Source organism: Lynx rufus, unplaced genomic scaffold, assembly GCF_022079265.1.
Source record: "Lynx rufus isolate CCGP_SWC_20201006 ecotype Redwood Valley unplaced genomic scaffold, mLynRuf1.p SCAF_7, whole genome shotgun sequence".
NCBI classification, from domain to species: Eukaryota; Metazoa; Chordata; class Mammalia; order Carnivora; family Felidae; genus Lynx; species Lynx rufus.
This window is the reverse complement of record NW_025814889.1, coordinates 79,382,700-79,400,813: the sequence shown is the minus strand read 5'-3', so window position 1 is coordinate 79,400,813 and position 18,114 is coordinate 79,382,700. Positions and strand designations below refer to the sequence as shown.

The following is an 18,114-nucleotide window of genomic DNA, read 5'->3' as shown; positions in this document are numbered from 1 at the left end:
AAGGGGGAGCTGGGAATCACTACCCCAGCCAGCTCAGAATCGGGGTGCATCCTGAGGGGCCGGGGAAAATAGGACTGAGGGCCAGCTTCCTGCCTCAGTTTCACTGGTTGTGAAGTATAGGAAAAGGAAAGCATTCACTGCTTCTCTCCTGCCGCCCCCATACGCACTGGAAGGCCTGCTTCCAGCCACAAGATTGTTCTGCCCACAGGAGTGAGCCATTCTCCTGCTCCAGCCCAAGGCATTTGAGGCTCTTCTCCTGAGAGCACCCCACCCGCTCTGCTCCTGACAGTCATCCCCTCTGTCCCCCCATTCCATGGCTTGTTCGTGCTAGAACTCCCAGTCCCTAGCCCCTCTTTCCAGCCCTGCTGTGTAGGCCCTTCACCCAGACCCTAGGGCTGGGCCCTATGCCCCCTGCCCCCCAAAGCCTGAGTACTACCTTCATGGCTCTCCTAGCTCTGCTCTCCTTCCTCAGCAGCTGTCCCAGGTCCTAAGGACTGGACAGGGCCCCCCCCCCCCACCACCACCTCCCAACACATACTCCACCCCTCTCTGTGGGCCTCCTACCTCCCTCCTGGGAACATGGCCAACTTCCTGTCCCAAGAGTCAAGGGAAGGAGGTGGACTGGAGCCTTGGAAGTGGGGGGTGGGGGGGGCAGTAATCTTCCAAAAATAAATGGGGTTAAGGGCCAGGGGTCCTCAGCCCCAAGCCTTGGACAGCAGCCCTTTGACCGGCTGGAGCTGTCACTTGAAAGAACGCGCAAATATGCCTCCCCTCATTTGCATGGTATTTACTGAATGTACCGGTGCTCAGCCTTCTCCCACTTGGTCCTTAGACCTCCCTCTCCCTCCTTCAGGCCCAAGGGACTGGTCTAATCCTGCCTTCTCTGGGATGAGCCCCCTTAGGAGAGCCCACTCAGGACACTTCTTTGGACTTGCCTGGCATGGGCCTGGCCTGAGGCTTTGCCCTTGAAGATTTAATTCTCCTTCCAAGTCAGGAAGTCTGTCCCCGGGGTACCTTGGCCAGAGGGAGGTATCTCCGTGGCCAGGCTTGGGCCCCTAGCGTGTAACTGGAGAGGGGGCACTGGCTCTGCAACCCACTCCTATCCCACCAACCCTGGCTGGGTCCCAGGACATTCCAGGCCCCTGGCCAGTGTGGGCAACTGGGCCTGGCCTGGTCCAGTTCAGAGCCTTGCTGTAGGAGAAGCACTATGGTGGGTGTGTGGGTTGGGGTGCCTTTTCTCTGCCCCTTCATGCCCCTTCAGCATGCTTCTTTCTACACCTGCTGCCTCCACAGGGGCTGAAAAGTCCCCTCACCTGGTAGTTCCTTCGTGGGACTCATTAACCCGTGTTGGGTGGCCAGGGAAGAATGCCTTTGAGTCTCTCCCCACTCTGTGGGGGGCACCTCTGTAGTGAGATGGAGAGGGGGGAAACAGGGTTGAGAGGAAAAGGCTCTCACCAGGGCACGGCTGGGAAGGCATGGCCAGACCCCGGTAGGACCCTCACCCTACTCCTGCCTGGAACATTCCAGAGCCTGTCAGTCTCTCCCCCAGCCTGGCCCCCTCTCACTCCGAAGCCTTGGGTTTGTTTGGAGAAACCCCTCCACCCACACTCCCCCTTCCTGGAAAATAGCTGTGGTTGGATGAGAGGCTGGGAGCCCAGCCGCGGAGGAGGGGTGAGGCCCGGAGAAGGAGAGAGGGAGAGGCGGGATATATGAGTGTGCCCTGAGGGATCTAGAGAATTGAGGGGAGAAGCAGAAGGGGGGCGGACGAGTGGGGCTGGAAAAGCGAAATGGGCCTCAGTGTCCCAGAAATGAAGTAGAAAAAGAAAACCCTCGCGACGCACGCTCCCGGGGCCGGGCCGGCAGCTCCCACCCAGGTCCGGGGCCCCGCGTGTGGGGGCAACGTGCGCCCCGTGGCGGCGAGTGCGCCGGAGACGCGCGAGGGCGGGACGGCCGTGTGACCGCGGGCCCCGCCCCGCCCCCTGCTCCCTTTCCCGGCTTCCCGCGGCCCCCGGCCCCGGCCCCAGTCCCCCACCGCCCCCCACCCCGGCGGCCGCCCCGCGCCCCAGCGCCTCCGGGCGGCCCCGCGCCCCCTGGCGACTGGCCCCGGCCCCGCCCGGCCGCCGTGACGCACAGGCCGCCGCCCTCCCGCCCCGCGCCGCGCGGCCACTCACCTGCGGGGGGCGCCCGGCGGGGCGGGGGCGCGCCGGGGCGGGGCAGCAGCAGGGGGAGCCCCCGGACCGGCCCATCCTGCCGGGCCCGCGCCGAGCGGCCGCGGAGGAGGCGGAGGAGGCGGGAGCGGGCGCCGCGCTCGCCCGGGCTCCCTCCCGCGCCCGCCGCGCCCCGCGCCCGCCCTCGCTCCCTCCCGCGCTGCTCTCCTCCCTCCTTCCCGGCTCCAATCCCCACGTTCCCCCGCTCCCCGCCCCTCGGCCTCCTCCTTCTCCCTCTCGTCGTCCCCACCTTCTCCTGCGGGCCCACGCTCCCCGGGGCGAGGAGGGACGCGGAGACTGGCGGAGGGGCGCTCGGGGACAGGAAGAGACCGGGATGGGGAGAGTGTGAGGAGGCGGACGCGCAGGACGCAGAGCCGAGAAACTCTCCGAGCCCCGGGGAGACTAACCGGCAGGACAGAGCAAGAAGCAAAACAAAACACAGGAACCAGACAGACGTAGAAGAAAAGCGGCCATGGGTCCAGAAGGCGTTAGAAACAGCCTCTCATCCGCCCCCTCCGCGGGGAGTATTTGGGATTGAGCCTGACCCCAAAGTCAGGACCCACCTACTCAAGGGGCGCCAGATTCAGACAAAGATACCTGCTGCCCCTGTGTCCCCAGTCGCTGGACACTCTTCCCTAGTCCTCTGCCACAGGGGAGACGTCTAGGCCACCTCTTATCTCCAAAGGACTCGAAGCTGAGGACCTCCACATCAAGTTCAAGCTCCCACCCCCTAAGCAGCTCCAGTCAGCCCATCATCCATCGCTCTGCTTTGGAACTGGACCTGGACCGTCATTCCCACTCCCTGACTCTGCTTATAAAGAAAGTCCTCCCTCCTCCTGTATAACTCAAGTCACAGGTTTCCCAGTGGAGATGGAAGTTCATTCAGTCTGTGTTCTCATCTCATTCCCTTCTTTTCCAGGGTCGGGATCTGATACTGGTTAAAAACTAATGGGCCCTGGGGGTGATTTGAGTTGGGTCACCCTGGAGGAGAAGATAGAGGGAAGGGATGTCTTTTCAGAAACTGAATCTGCTCCCATTCTCAGATTCACCGGTGTTCTCTAGTATTGAGTACTTCCTGGAACTCCCTCCTGCCCTCCCTCACCCTCCCCACTGAATTTTCCATGATGAAAACTGGTGTGTGTTGGGGGTGTGGATTCTGAGAAGCCAGTGCCCAGGGCTCAATGTCCAGTGCCTGCTCAAGGCAGCCAGTACCACCAGCTGCAAAGCCCTCTGTCCCTCCCTGTCTCAGCTCCCAACTGGGTCGTCTCTGCTCATCTTGTCTTTGGCAAAGGCTGGGAAGTCTGGTTCTGATTCCAATCTGGCGGCTGGGGGGAGAGGCACGGTGACAATGCGGTCCCTCAGAGACTGGCATTTGGAAGGGGTGGGTGTGGCTGGGACTGGGGAGCCTAGAGCTTACTGCTCTTGGCTGAGTTGGTGTCCAGTAGGTCGTCTCAATCTCAGAGGTTAGAGCAGTGGGAACTGCTGGGAGCTGGAGGGAGGGCTGGGGGGGTTGGAATGGGGTGCAGGAGGGAAGAGGTGGGGAGGCACTGGGAGGAGGGGAGAGGCAGGAGTTTTGGGTAAGCCCCAAGGAGAGTGACTGGGATCAGAGGCTAGCGGGAAGGGGGCAGGGTTGAAGGTCATTGTGTGTATTTTGGTTAAGATTTGATTATGTAACCGAGACACATGAGGCATGAACATTTGCTCATTTCTTCGGAGTCTTAGCTAGTTTTTTAAAAATCGTGTCCTTTCCAGAGTTCATTAGGGTCTTTGGCTGGGTGCCTGGGATGCCTGCCCTGCCGAAGGGGGTTAGTAGGTTCTATTTTTTTTTTTTTTAAGTAATCTCTACACCCTGCGTAGGGCTCGAACTCACTACCTTGAGATCAAGAGTTGCATGCTCTTCCTACTGAGCTAGCCAGATACCCCAAGTTCTAATGTTTAAAGGTACCAAGGAGAGACTGGTGCTCAGAGAAGAGGCACCTGATTGGATCTCAGAGAGGTAGGCAGGGCTTCAGCCTCACACTCATGCTGGTGTGGTTGTCCCTATGAGGAACTTTTGAGGTTTCAAGGAATTGGGAGAGTCATAAGATGGGCAGCTGAACTTTCAGCTCAGACTTGATTCCTGCTGTCAACCTGGGGACCAGGGGCTGAGGGGGCTGCAGGAGGGAAGCTGATGAGGAAGGTTGAGAGTGAAAAATTATCCACAGGAGGTGGCTTGCTGGGAGTGCTGTAAACACGGGTGGCATATGGAGCCAGCCAGACATCCTGACTACCAGTTCAGAGCAACAGAAGCTTCAGAAGGGAGGGGAAAGGGAGAAGGAAGACAGGATGATGTTAGCAAAGGTGAAACAGCATTTCAGGAACAGTATCATGACCCCTTCTGACCCCTCCCTCCATGCAGGTTTTCTTACCTTGACTATGCAGAGGGCAGCCCATCTTGGGACTGAAGGCTGGACCCCCTCTTCCAAGGTCTGGGGCGATCCCATGCCTGCGACTGAGTGTGCTCAGCTCAGATCCTTGGGGTGGGAGGGCTTTGAGGGGCATGGGCTATCCTGGCTGGGAGAGCACTGGGTCAGGAGGATTTGAGTGGAGGGTTTGGGCACTGGGAACCAGGAAGAGCGGGGGAAGGGGCAGAGCTCACTCCAGAGGCGGATCTGCTGGCCAGGACAGAGGACAGAGGGTGTATTGTCCAACCGGGAGGTTGCTGCAGCTGGGTGTGGAGCAGCACAGCTCGCCTCTTCCAAACTCCTTTCTGGGGAGGCGGGAGGGTGAGGGAAGTCGAGTCCCCCCCTTCACTTGTGGCCCTGGGGGCTATGACGGTTGCCAGGAAACAAGGTTTTATTTGAGAAATAATGCTTCCCAGGAGCAGATGTGTAGCTCTCCCACTTCCTGAGAAACCAGATGCTGTGAGCTTGCTTAGCACTTCAGGGGACGCCTTTGGCACTAACTGGGACCCTCATTGCCTTGGGATCCAGAGCCTGGTGCTTTATTCTGTTTAGAAGAATCTAAGCTATGTGGACTTAACTCAGGATCCGAGCAGCCTAGAAGTGACCCTTGTAAAGTCGGATGCTATACCTGTACCCTTCTGGTCATTCAAGATTTACGGCAGGTTGACAGGGCGCACCGGTCCTGGGATCTACTTCTGAAGATGGGGGTTGTTACCAGCGCCTACCTTTCCCTTGGATTTCAAGTACCCTCTTGGGACACAGTACAGGGAGCTCCTTCTTTACCCTTCCTGTGCCCAACCAACATGAATCTCTCTGAAGTTAGCCTTTCCCACTCGTATTCTTTTATTTTTTGAGGTGGGGAGAGGAGGGAGAGAGCGTGCCAGCTGGGGAGGGGCAGACGGAGAGAATCCCAAGCAGGCTCTGTGCTCCACCCCACAAATCATGAGATCATGACCTGAGCCGAAAGCCGGACTGGGCCACCCAGGCGCCCCTAGTCTCCTTTCCATCGTCATTTACCCAGCCTCTGGCGAGTGGCTGGAAATGAAGGCTTGGAGAAAGTGGCAGACCGATGCGGGCAGTGGAGGTGGGTTCCACAGGCAGCCTGGGCAGCGGCCTATTTCCTTCCCACCTAAAAGCTTCCTTTCCCACACGGAAAGCTGAGGCAGCACAGCATGCTGAGCCTCTTACCCCTCCACATCTGAAGAGATCAGTGCACCGTCAAGAACCACAACTGCAGTTGCTGCGATGGGCCTAGGAAAGCCACTTGTGTAGCTGGGCTCCCGTGCCAGCACCCCCCCCCCCGCCCAATCTTCCCCCAAATTGTTGACTGAGCTTTCCTGGGCTTTCTCTGCTTCACCCCATTGTGACCTTAAGGATTCTCTGCCACGGTCCTAACCTCTTTCCTGCCTTGCAACACGGAACAGCCCATCTCTAGCCATTTGGAAACTTCCCACCGCATCTGGGGCCTCCGTTGTAACCCAGACCAGCTCATCAACAAGAACCCAGCCTGCCTGTGCCATGTAGCACGGAATGTGGAGGCAGTGCCTGTGCAGACTGCTGAGTGGAGGGTGGAGGCACGGCCTCCAGGCCATGAAGTAGGAAATGGACTGCAGGTACTTTCAAATATTAAAGGTTACCACCAGGCCAAAATGCTGGAGGGGAGTGGATGCTAATTCCCAGTTCTTGGGCCTCAGTAAAGATTCCCCTGGTAACCCCACCCCTAGCCCAGGACAGTCTCTAACGCCCAGAGGACTTCAGAGACAGGGGTGGGGAGCCTGTAAAGGCACAGGAGTGGAGTATATGGTCAAAAGAATTTCAGCATTGAAGTGAACTTTAAAGATCAGATTTATTTGGAGAAAACAAACAAAAAAAACCCCACAACCCAAAGGATGGGATTTTACATCTCAAGACATCTCCCAGGTATTAAGTCTACAGATTACAAATCATTTTCATAGAAGATATTTTGTACAAATTTTACACGTATTAAGGAGCGGGACATAACCCGTTTCTGTTATAACGGGGGCAGGAGAGGGGAATGGGAAAAAAAAGTTTTGGAGACAACTATTTGGAAGTAGACTTGTAGAGGGCAAACCCTACCTTTTCATCATCTACAGCAAATGGTTTCTTTTTTTCAACCAAAAAAAACCAAAAAACAAAAAAACCCCAACCAAACAAACTCCTTTCAGCCTTGGGTATCTCTAAAAGCCACTTCCCGGCTACTGGCCAATCCAAGCCAATTATTTAGTTACTTCACTTGGTAAGCCTCTCTATGTCCACTGGCTAAACGATTCATTCATTATGCCCACTGCTGCAGCACTCCTAAACCAACAGGTCTGCGTGGCCAGACAGGGTCTAATCTAGGACCGATGGGTGAAGGGCTTGTGAACGAGAGACTGAGATCACCCCGAAGGATGCCGTCTACCGGGCTGACGGTACAAAGGTGCACATAAAAGCAGGCAAGTTAAGCTATTGTGTTGCAAGAGAAACCAGGACCTTGTCACACAGTTCTCTCCATTATCATTTATTCTCTCAAGGGAAGCTAAAAAAACAAAAACAAAACAACAAAGAAACACAAACCCACCAAAAAACCACACATTGGTTGAGGCCACATTATCAATCCAAACATTGGTGTGGGATTTCAATGGAGAGAAGGAAACTTGTAAAAACAAAAAAAGCCCCAATCAAGGTCATAAGAACGGCTCACAATTTGACCCTATTTATCCACCCTCACTCACCACCTAAGACCATTAATTCTATAATCTTCTGAGGTGTAAAAGGAGTCAAAGAAGTAGGAGCAGGAATGGAGGAGGGAAGGAGTGAGAGTCAAAAGACATGAAGGAGCCAAGATTTGCTTGAGAAAAGCAGTGATTCCTCATTAGCTTCTGCTCCCTGGGGCGGGTCTAGAATGCCTAGATCAGGTATGTGATTTAAATAGAAGCTGCTTTCTGGGAGGTGATAGCAAAAAGTAGCATTAAGATCAGAAGCCCAGTACAAGAGTCTACATTTTTAAAGCTTCAAGATTTCAGCAGAATGTAGATGGATGTGAACTTTCAGGAAGGATGGCGTTTAAGGAAGGGCAAAACCAGGACATACAAGACTTGGGAATTCCCATGACCCATAAGTGCTTCCTGCTCCAGGAAGTAACCACTTGGTGTTTACTGGAGGTCATACCATTTCCCCTTATTACTGGTGCAAAATAATCCATCACCTCCCCGCAGCTTCTTTTCAAACCACAACTTTTCCCACTTATTTTGGTCACTGAGCAGTCCTTATTCTTTTGTGGCCTATAGACTCACTCTCCACTACCCCCCTGGGGGGTAAAAATGAAGGAATTCCCCCTAGGCTGGCCCCAGTAACTCAGAATTAAGAGGGGCTGGCAGCCTCCTGGAGACTAAAAAACAACTTGAGAGACTAAGCCTACCTTTCCGAGGATGGAAAATTTATTCAGGTAATGTTTGAGAATTCATATGTGCCACAATAGGATATTAAGAATGAAAAGATAGAACTCTCACTCTTCCTTAAACCTGTCCTACTGCCCAACCAGATCCAGACACTGCATCACTGTCACTGCCATTTTGCTAAACGGAGGCCCCCAGGCACTAATCACACAGGCAACTGCATGTGTCGTAAAAATGCACAACTTTTCCATTAAAAGCTGTACGTCTCTTTCTCTCTGGCTACATTGGCGATTCTCCAGTTAGTTCAATACTTTAAAGGCTGCAGCAGCATGCAAAAGAATTTCATTTCATTTTGTTTTTTTGTTTTTTGTTTTTTTAAAAAAAAGTTAAGAAAGGTCTCCAGGAGATGGTGAGTTTTATTGTCTGGATAGAGGTTTGATTTGCTCTCGAATGTTCCAGGGTGGAGAGACTAGGAGAAAGCACAGGATGCAGAGGTCTATTCGGTGTAATCTTCTCCCTCGTTCTCATCTTCGCCATCAACGGAGAGAGCAGCATACTTGCTTGCAGAACTGAACTTCTGGAATAGACGAGTGAGAAAATCACCAAAGCCTTGAACTCGCACATCAAAACCCAAGAAACAGGACAATGATACTTGGGCAAAAGGGAGGGGCCAGGTCAAGCCCACCTCCTTGTTCATTAGCATTTTACGCTGGCCAGGAGTAGCTAGGGAGGCTAGGCCAGAGGCCCAGGTGTTCTTACAGGAGACCTCCACCTCCTTTTATCTTGGAGGGGGAGTAAGAGTAGTGAGACTTAAAGGCAGAAAACTGGAAAAAACTAAGTTTCTTTTACAATTTCAAACAAGCAACGATGCCTGATTGACAATTTCCAACCACTCGGATTCCAGCCCCAAGCATGAAGGAGTTCAATGGCAAACGTGAGCTGAGAGAAATCCATTAGCATCTAACACTTACGGAAGCTGGATTTTCTTCAGGTTTCTTTGGCTCAGGTGCAGATCGGGAGTCTTGATCCTTTTTGCCATCTTTCCTGCAGAGATGTAAGTGTAAAACCATGTCTTTAGGAGAGGACTCTCTCAACACCCACAAGCAGGTGGGAGGCACTGAACGGGCCCCTCCAGCCAACAGTGCTTGCTATCTGGACATTTTGCTTCCAGATCCTTGGAACTGTTAACTGTCCACACTGGTTGACTTTCCTTTGTTTACCATAGGAGATATGGCAACACTTGGAGAACCAAGAACTTCTTAACTACAGGGACACATGTATCCAGCATCAGATGAAAGATTACAAATGGCAAGAGAGAACACGCATACCTATCTGACTCCTTCCAGTGGTCTTTGTTCCCTCCGTCTCCTGGACCACGGCTGGAGTTCCCACTTTGGCCTTTTGGGACACTCACCCCATCTACTTTGTTTTCATCTGTTTGTGTGAAGATGCAAAAATAAATTGAAGGCAAGTAAAATATTAAGTACTGTCCCTAAGTTTCCTTTCAGCTGCAGAAAAGTGTGCCCATGTGCACTGAGGGAAACTCAACCTCACCCCAACCCAGATTTCTCTCCTAAACCCTTCTTTCCACATTCCTTTCGCCCCCAAATAAGACCCAATAAAAAATTCCACTTTAGGGTTACGCCATCATGAGGAGCAAACTGGAAATAAGGACTATGACGCTGTTGTAGTGACCTTGGCCTTGCAGATGGTGACATTTCTAATCTGGACTGAGCATGTTAATTTCCTTCCGATTCTTTTTTTCCCCTTTCAAAGAAATGTTCTACCAGGAAAGGGCAGGACTCCATGCTTTTTCCAAAGAGACCACTTTTGCCCTCTACTGGCAAGAAAAGGCAGATAATCTAAGAACCTTTAATACAAAAACAGGTGCAAAATTACATTTAAGTTCAATTATTTAGGGACTCCTTTATCTTTATAGGCTTTTTATTTAGGCCTCTTATCTATGTGAAAAACCAACTTCCTTTTGGTCTTACCTTTCCTTGCTGGTCCTTCCTCAGATGGTTGAGCCGGAACTACTTTCCCCCCACCACTGGAAGGAAAACATGTAATCAAGTTTATCAGTCTTAGGGAAAGAACCGGTAAGAAACTTATAAAGTAGTAAGCTTTACAGAGAACCAAAAATACAGACTTAACACTGTGGAACATTAAAGTATAGAAAAGACAACAATGAAAGCAATTATATGAACACTCACTAAGTACCATGTCCTGTAGAATCATCACGATCACACAAGGTGAATACAATTCTCTATTTTACACATGAGGATCCTAAGACTTAGGGAAGTGAATCGACCCCCAAAGCCACGCTGCCAAATGTGGTTGCAGCAGGTTCTGATGACCAGGTTGCAGGTTTCAAGCAGCCAAAGTGATGCCAACCAGTTATCAAAACTCTAGAAAGCTGAACAATTAGCTTTAATGAGCCAGCTCCAGCACACCACTGAATTTGAATTGAGAGCAAAGAGCGTAACTTAAAAGCTGCTATGTAAGGCACTTTCTTTTTCTTTATAATTTTTTAAAATCCCTGAGCTGAATCCAAGTGTCAGTGGCTCAACTGACTGGGCTGCCCAGATACCCCATCCAGGGCACTTTCTACTATGATACCACAATGTTTAAGATTCTACAGCTAAGCAGCTGCTGTGCTTCTAAGCGGACTCACCTTGTAGGGGACTGCTGCTCTGTGTCTGAGCTCTGAGATCGAGCAGGAGGGTTAGAACTTCGCTTCACCCAAGCATTCTCCTTTGGTGGAGGGGCTGGCATTACCTTTAGAGGTTGTTCAGGTTTGGGAGGCTTAGAAGTTGGAGAGTGACAGTCTTCCTCCTTATTGAGTGTTTCATTTTCTAGAGACTTCTCACTCTCTCTCCTTCGTGCATCTGTTAAGTCAGAGTAGGAAGGTTAAATTATTGAGAGAAATTATTATACAACCATCTATTACAATCAGACAGAATAGAAAATGGTCCACACCCAAGTTTACTGTTTTTCATCATTATTCTTAAATATAGACCCCATCCGACTCCCAACAGATAAGTTATCCCCGAACTAGTGGTTACCAAATGTTACTCTGAGAAAATGTTTTACGGATCCAAGAAAAATAGGAAATACAACAGCTTCTCAAGGACAGCCACCTCCTTTCCTAGGAACTAGTACTCTTTACTTCGGGATTATAGCCTTGCTACATTTTGTGTTAAAATGTTTGTACTTGGAGAAGGATACACATACATGTGTGAAGAGGACCCTGATGCAGCCTCAAATCCACATACATAGAACAAAATGGGATATACATTTATGAAAAACAAAACCTACATTATGTTTTTTTTTTCTTAAAGGCACTAAATATCTCCTCAAAACTAAAAGTTTATTTTGTTAGATTCTTCCTACATTAAGTGCAATCTCCTCAGGAGGTATATAATCAACCCAACCATCATACTCCCACCTCGCTACAAAGAGAGGCATTATTGTCCTGTCACTAAAAGGCTACTCCAGTATGAATGTCTGACAGAAAACTTCTGCAACACTTGGCTGAGGTGATTTGGAAATTCATCCTTGAGCCATACTTTGAAGTGCTCAAGCACAAATCAGTTTGGAGGTGAGAGGAGAAAACAAAAAAACACTGGCTCACAGTAATAAGGTAAGGGAGGTGTTATAATTGAACTGCTGTTTCCAAAACACTAAACATGTGTGACGAATCAATAAATTCAAGGCAGGAAGGAAGGATGGATGAAGAGCAGAAGATCATTGCTTGAGACACTGCTCCGGTCGCACAGGACATCCAAAAAGGCTGGCCCTGGGAGCAGCTCAGAGAGAGCTGTAGGACCGTGACTGCTCTAAGTAAAGGAAAACTCTGGAATGTCCGCAAAAGGAAGAGAAAATCCAGCAGTCAAGTATACTCTTTAGTGGAAGCTTATTAGACAGGTCACCTACGTCGCTTCTGGCACCTATTTCTCAGATTTTTCAAACCATGAGATGTGACACTCCAATCAATCTATGCTAACCCAAATAAAATGTCCATGACTGAATTTAACACCCTAAAGGCTCTGCATAGTTTGGTTATGGCTACTTTATGGAAAAGGGCGATAACATGATACCCACCCTGGTCTGACTTACTTCTGCCAGATGTGGCTGAGGTCCCAGTCTGTGATGACTCACTTCCTGTCCTGGACCGTTCCCGTTCCTGAGTTTCTTCACTTCGCCAGCTTGGGTGTCTGTATAAAGAGATTAAAAAAACAAAACAAAACATATGTCCAGCTAAATGAAGGCCATTATGGACCCATGCTGCCCCTTCAAGAACCATCACTTATTGATATTTTATGATGCTTGCTTTACTTGGGGGTGCGTGCGTGCATCTTGTCTCTCAAACCATCTGAAAGCTGCAGACATGAAGATACTTTGGCTCTAAATACTTCAGCAAGCACCAACTAGGGTTAAGAACATTCTCCTACATAATCTCCAGCCCTCCTCCCTTACTGGTAACACAATTCAACAAGTCATTCAAAACTAGGCCATTTTTCAGAACGTTTCTACCCTATTAGATCCAGTGCCACCTTTCAATAATAAACATTTTAAGCAACGACTCCTTTACGATCCTGAAATACCCTTGGATAAAGTAAGTAACATACACACAAGTAAAAATAAATGGAAAATAACTTACAACTTACGTCTAATATAGGCAAAAACATTTTCTCTCTACTTTATCCCCAGTAACTTGGAAAGAGGTTCAACCACTTGCCTCACCAAGGTGGGGCTTTACTTCATATACTAAAGCAAGGTTTGGCAATTTTCCTTACTGGGTCAAATAAACTTTATTTTTATTTATTTTTTAAAAAATGTTTATTTTGGGGGAGGGAGGAGGAGGAGGAGGGAGAGAGAGAGAGAGAGAGAGAGAGAATGTGAGTGGGGGAGAGGCAGAGAGAGAGGGAAACAGAGAATCCCAAGCAGGCTCTGGGCTGTCAGCACAGAGGCCCGACATGGGGGCCCAAACTCATGAACTGTGAGATCATGACCTGATCTGAAACAAGAGAGTCAGATGCTTAACCGACTGAGCCACCAGGGCGCCCCTGATCAATTTTACTTATAAAAAAAGGAGCAGGCCATAATTTGACAACTCCTATATTAAATTAGCACCAATTACCACCAATTTATATTTGTCACAGTTTAAGCCTGGTTAAGCCCTTTTACAAATTGTGAGCAACAGGCAACTCTTCACTGGATGAAAAGTGTCCCATACGCTCCAGCATGCCTAGCAGTCCCAGCCCACGTCCACTAAATGCTAGTGAGAACCAACAAGGTCAAAATTTCCCAAGTGTGCCCTAGGGATGCACCCCCCCCTCCCCCGCCCCGGAGCCACTAGACTTGTGGACAGGAAGCCCACAGTCGAGGGGAAGCTCACCGCTCCCGAGGCCGTCGCTCTAGCTTGGGCTCATCCAGCTGGCGCTGCAGTTTCTCCTGCTCCTTCTGTAGCCGCTCCTCTACTTCTCGCTCTCTAGCAGCTGTGTCAACGGGCTTCGCCCCTCCAAAGATAGAGGCTGCTCGACTGGACTGGGAGGTGCTAGCAGAGGAATCATCTTCCTTAGGAGTACTCCGAGGCTTTAGATTCAGTTTGGGTCTTTGGGGGGGACCTAAGTTAAATAAAACTCTAAGTAATAGTTCTTCAAAATCACCAGAAGCTGATGGCTGAAAGCCAGATTCCCAGATGCAGCTCTTCTAAAACGCTCTAAGGGATTCAGAGTAGTGGCCTAACCAATCCAGCAGGGAAGGGAGATCATTAGAAAATGCGTGGCTTAAATAACCAAATCCAATCAATCTTTCCACTACAGTGCCGATGATGCAGTGCCAGACTGAGGGAAAGACTAAAAAAGGGTAAAAATTTAAATGGTAAGTCATCACGATTACTGATTACCTGGGAAGAACTGTCTATGATAGACTATTGGATGGAAGAGTATCTTGGTCAAAAATGTGGTCTGGATGATGGATTACTTCATTAAGAGCTTGTAACAGTAAGACTCTACTGCCTATACTCTTGTCTCTCTGTGTAGTATAAACTTATAGCGATTCACAGAGTACAGTATAGAACACTGAATAGCTGATTACAAAGTCTAAAGGAATTTGATTTCGTTTTGGATCCAGGTTGTCAGAACGTTTCAAGGAAATCCTATTTCTCAAAATTAGTATTTATCTTAAGTATTTCCAACATACCAAAGATAAAGAAGGTATAAGGCCTATGTGTCAGCCACCTGGCTTCAGTAATAAAACACTACAATACCCACTGAAGGTTCCTGAGTAGCATTCCTCTGATGACACGCCTAACTGTGTTCGGTCTTCTCACAACCATTACACTGAATTCGGGTTTTATCATCCCCGTGCAGGTCTTTATACTCTCACTACAGAACATATGTATGTATCTACAAAAAAAGGGTATCATTTGGCAATGTTAATTTTTTTTCCTTTTAAGCAGGCTTCATGCTCAGAGCAGAGCCCAATGTAGGGCTTAAACTCATGGCCCTGAGACCAAGAGTCAGAGGCTTACCTGAGTCACCCACGCACCCCAAGATTTAAATTTTCTAGACGGGTTTTTAACTGCCAATTTATATAAACTTCCAAGATACAGTTTTTCAAAAAGATCTGATCTTTAAGTAATCTCTGTACCCAACATGGGGCCTGAACTCATGACCCCAAGGTCCAGTCATACCCTCTAAGCCAGCCAGGTACCTCTAACTGATACAGTTTTAATATGTATAACTTTGTGAAGGGCTCATTAACTTCCCTTTTATAGGGTAATACTGGGGGTCAGAAAGAGTTAACTCATTTAAGCCCTACAGTTAGTACTTTGTGGATCAAAGCATAAAATCAAAGCAACTTTATGCTCCTTTCACTATAGTACACAATAACATCCTTTTCTTCTCCGTCTGATAATTTCCATTTATTTTACCAACTCAACATATAATCTGAGCACCTATATTTTAGGTATCATTCTAAGGCCACGAATATGACAGTTGGGGGTAGTATTTAGTTCCTGCCTGCAAGGAGCGCAATTCAGCAAAGAATAAAAAAAAAAAAAGAATACGGTATGCTAAACTGGACAAAACAGATTTATCCATATGGAAGTTCTTAGACTGGGGCTATGTTTGGGGAAACCTGTGAAGGCTTCCAAGTGGTGACTCCTGAAAGTCTAGAAAACTGAGCGAGCAGCTTAATGGTAGATGTCCAAGGGATGGGAGACAGCACTAAAGACCCTTGTATGTCAGAGGAACAGAAGAAAGGCTATCTTTCAGGCCATGGAGAGACTAGGAAGGCTTTTAAAAGAATCTAATGGGGGGCCTGAGTGGCTCAGTCAGTTAAGCACCTGATTTTGGCTCAGGTCATGAGCTCGCAGTTTCTGAGTTTGAGCCCTGCATTGGGCTCCCTGCTGTTGCTGCAGAGTCCACCTCAGATCCTCTGTCCCAGCCACTCTCTGCCCCTCCCCAACTTGTGCTATAAAAAAAAAAAAAAAGCCATGAAAGAATAATCTAATTAGCTCTTGTTCCAGAAAGACAATTTGGGCCAGTGTAAAGAATGGAACAAGGCAGGGAAATTTGTTAGTAATGTGAGCACAGCAATGAAGTATGAACAAAGCCAGTGGCAGCTACTCTGGAGATAAGGGGGCAGATCTTAGAGGGAGCTGTAGACAAGATCACCAGAAAAAAAGATCAGGTGTGCAGTTACTGAGGGAGGCAACAATGGCATGAGAGAGGAAAAAGCTCAGGAGTTGAGATTCAAAGCGCATATCAAGCCTCCACTTTTCTCACTAGTGAAGTGGAGATGATAATTGTACCTATACTAGATAGAATGCTTAAGATCATATACTACCTGTAAGTGTACTCCGCTCACCGTTGGTGCAGAGTAAATGCTCAATAAATGTTAGTTGTTATTTCTAGGTTTCATGAATGGAAATAGAGGAAATGGTTAATAGCAATGTTTTTAAAAAAAGCACTTGGCACAAAGTCAGGGCTAACACGGGGATGTTAAAAAGAGTAGTAGACAAGCTGTCTAAAAATAATTGGAGAAATTCTAGACCAGTTTTTTTTTGATATCAATGAAGTCAGAACACAGATGCTGGCCATTTATTAATACGTTGTGAGAGGTCAGATTTGTAACACAGTATGTTTTTACTTAAGTGTTATTAACATTAGGGGCATAATTTTAGAATAGGTGCACTTACATCTTACCATTAATTGACTGTCAATTACTGTGGCATAATGGCACTGAAATCACCAACACTTGGTTTTTAACCCCACAGTGCCAATCACTGGCTAGGAGACTGCGTGGCAAATGTTTTCCTTTTCTCCTTTGTATATTCAATAAATTTTAACTGAAAAATCTATATGCTAAGGCAACTAAAAAGAATTAGCCTTTGCTTTATCTCCATTCTGTCATCCTCGTCCAATGCTCTTTCTACTAGGCTCTGCTTTATCTCTTACAACGTGTAAATTCTACCCTGTTTCAAAACCCACTTCAGGGGTATGAGACAGAACTGATAATTTTTCAATCAGTTTCTCCAGTGGTCTTCCCTATTATGTAAATAAAAGAAAATGATTACCTCTATCATCACGCCTATAATCATCCCGAGAGTAATCATCTCTGGAACTCCATGACCGATCATCTCGTCTGTCGTATCTGTCTTCATAGCGGTCCCCGCCTCCTCTGTAGTCATCATCCCTACGGTACCCGCTACCAAATGCTCTTCTGCCACTGCCTATCCTGGAATCGTAACCTATAAATATATCCCAAATTATGATCATCACACCAGAGGAAATAAAGGCAAGCAAGACGTTCTTGAAAGAAAGAAATTTAACGCAGTTGTTTTTTAATGACCTCTATCATAGTCTCTGCTGCCTCGGTCATCATAGCGATCCCGGCCCCCGTATCGATCCATATCTCGGCGTGGGCCATCCCGGTATCCATCCCGATACCCATCACGGTATCGGTCTGAATCATAACGATCTCGATACTCTGGACAGAAAACAGACAAAACAACGTCATTCCCTTTTCTTTGACACCATTAATAGGAAGAAGCATGAAAGACCACAAGGTCAGCTTGGTTTCATGAGTTCACAGCCACTGCTAGGTCTGTTTTTATAAAAACAAATCACTTTAAATGCAAAGTGGAAACGTGTACTGAAATAACTTTTATTGGTTATTTGATTTAAAAATTTTTGATTCAATAAATGCTAAGTCAACAATTTATGAGGGAGTTAAGGAAGAATAAAATCTCTATACAGCCCATAATGAATTTTCAGCATTAAAGACAAATATAGTAGGAAATATAATTGAAATCTATAGTTTTGATTGGTTCCAAAGAACCAATCAAAGAACACTTAAAAACTTTCGCATGGGAAAATACACAAGCCCTAAGTCTGGGAAGGCAAACAAAAAGAGAAAAATAGATGTGACACAGGACAGTGATTGGCTATTACTTAAGTAACAGAAACTAAAATTAACAGAACATTTTCTACCACCAAAATGGTGAAGATGTAAGTAAGAGCTACCTCTGGTGTTGGCCAAGTTTGGGGGAGTAAGTGAATTCCCACACTGCTGAGGAGTCTAAAACAGCACAACCACTCTGAAACTGGATTCAGAACTATGCATTAAAAACTTTAAAATCACTTGTACCCTCTGGGGCAACAGTTCAACTTCAAGGAATTTATCCTGAGAAAATAACAGGACATTTAATAAAGACATGTACAAGGAGATTCACAGGAATGTTGTGTATAATATTAAAAAATTGTCGAGTGCACAAGCTATGGGTTAAGTCAGGGGGCATCTATAAAAAGCAACCACTAAAAACGGAGTTAAGAGATGTATTTACTATGACACTTGAAAACTGTATTTTACACACATGCATGAATATCAGTATCAGAGGTGCCTAAATTCCAGAAATTTGTATCTAAGAATGTTGCAGAGCTCAGGCGGCAAACTACAACGGTGTGAGGCATTTATAAAAGGAGGTAGCAGCTATTTAGCTTTGGCTAACTTGCTAGATCTTCCAATTTTCTAAGAAACCCGGGAGCCCCAACG

At 47.8% G+C, this 18,114-nt stretch overlaps 1 protein-coding gene across 2 annotated transcripts in view; it reads right to left on the bottom strand.

Annotated features, from left to right (window-relative positions):
* Positions 1–6,478: 6,478 nt before the first annotated feature.
* The window catches only part of EIF4B (eukaryotic translation initiation factor 4B), a 30,125-nt gene continuing 18,489 nt past the window's right edge, over positions 6,479–18,114 (bottom strand). The window contains exons 7-15 of one of the 2 annotated variants that reach the window (XM_047065183.1): positions 16,912–17,049; positions 16,637–16,810; positions 13,451–13,679; positions 12,154–12,266; positions 10,724–10,937; positions 10,044–10,099; positions 9,378–9,483; positions 9,021–9,093; positions 6,479–8,626 (exon numbers count right to left, since the gene is read on the bottom strand). In XM_047065183.1, the coding sequence (XP_046921139.1) occupies positions 8,546–8,626; positions 9,021–9,093; positions 9,378–9,483; positions 10,044–10,099; positions 10,724–10,937; positions 12,154–12,266; positions 13,451–13,679; positions 16,637–16,810; positions 16,912–17,049 (1,184 nt within the window). In that variant the 3' untranslated portion in view covers positions 6,479–8,545. The remainder of the gene's footprint in view (positions 8,627–9,020; positions 9,094–9,377; positions 9,484–10,043; positions 10,100–10,723; positions 10,938–12,153; positions 12,267–13,450; positions 13,680–16,636; positions 16,811–16,911; positions 17,050–18,114) is intronic. The other variant, XM_047065184.1, reaches the window with a different exon arrangement.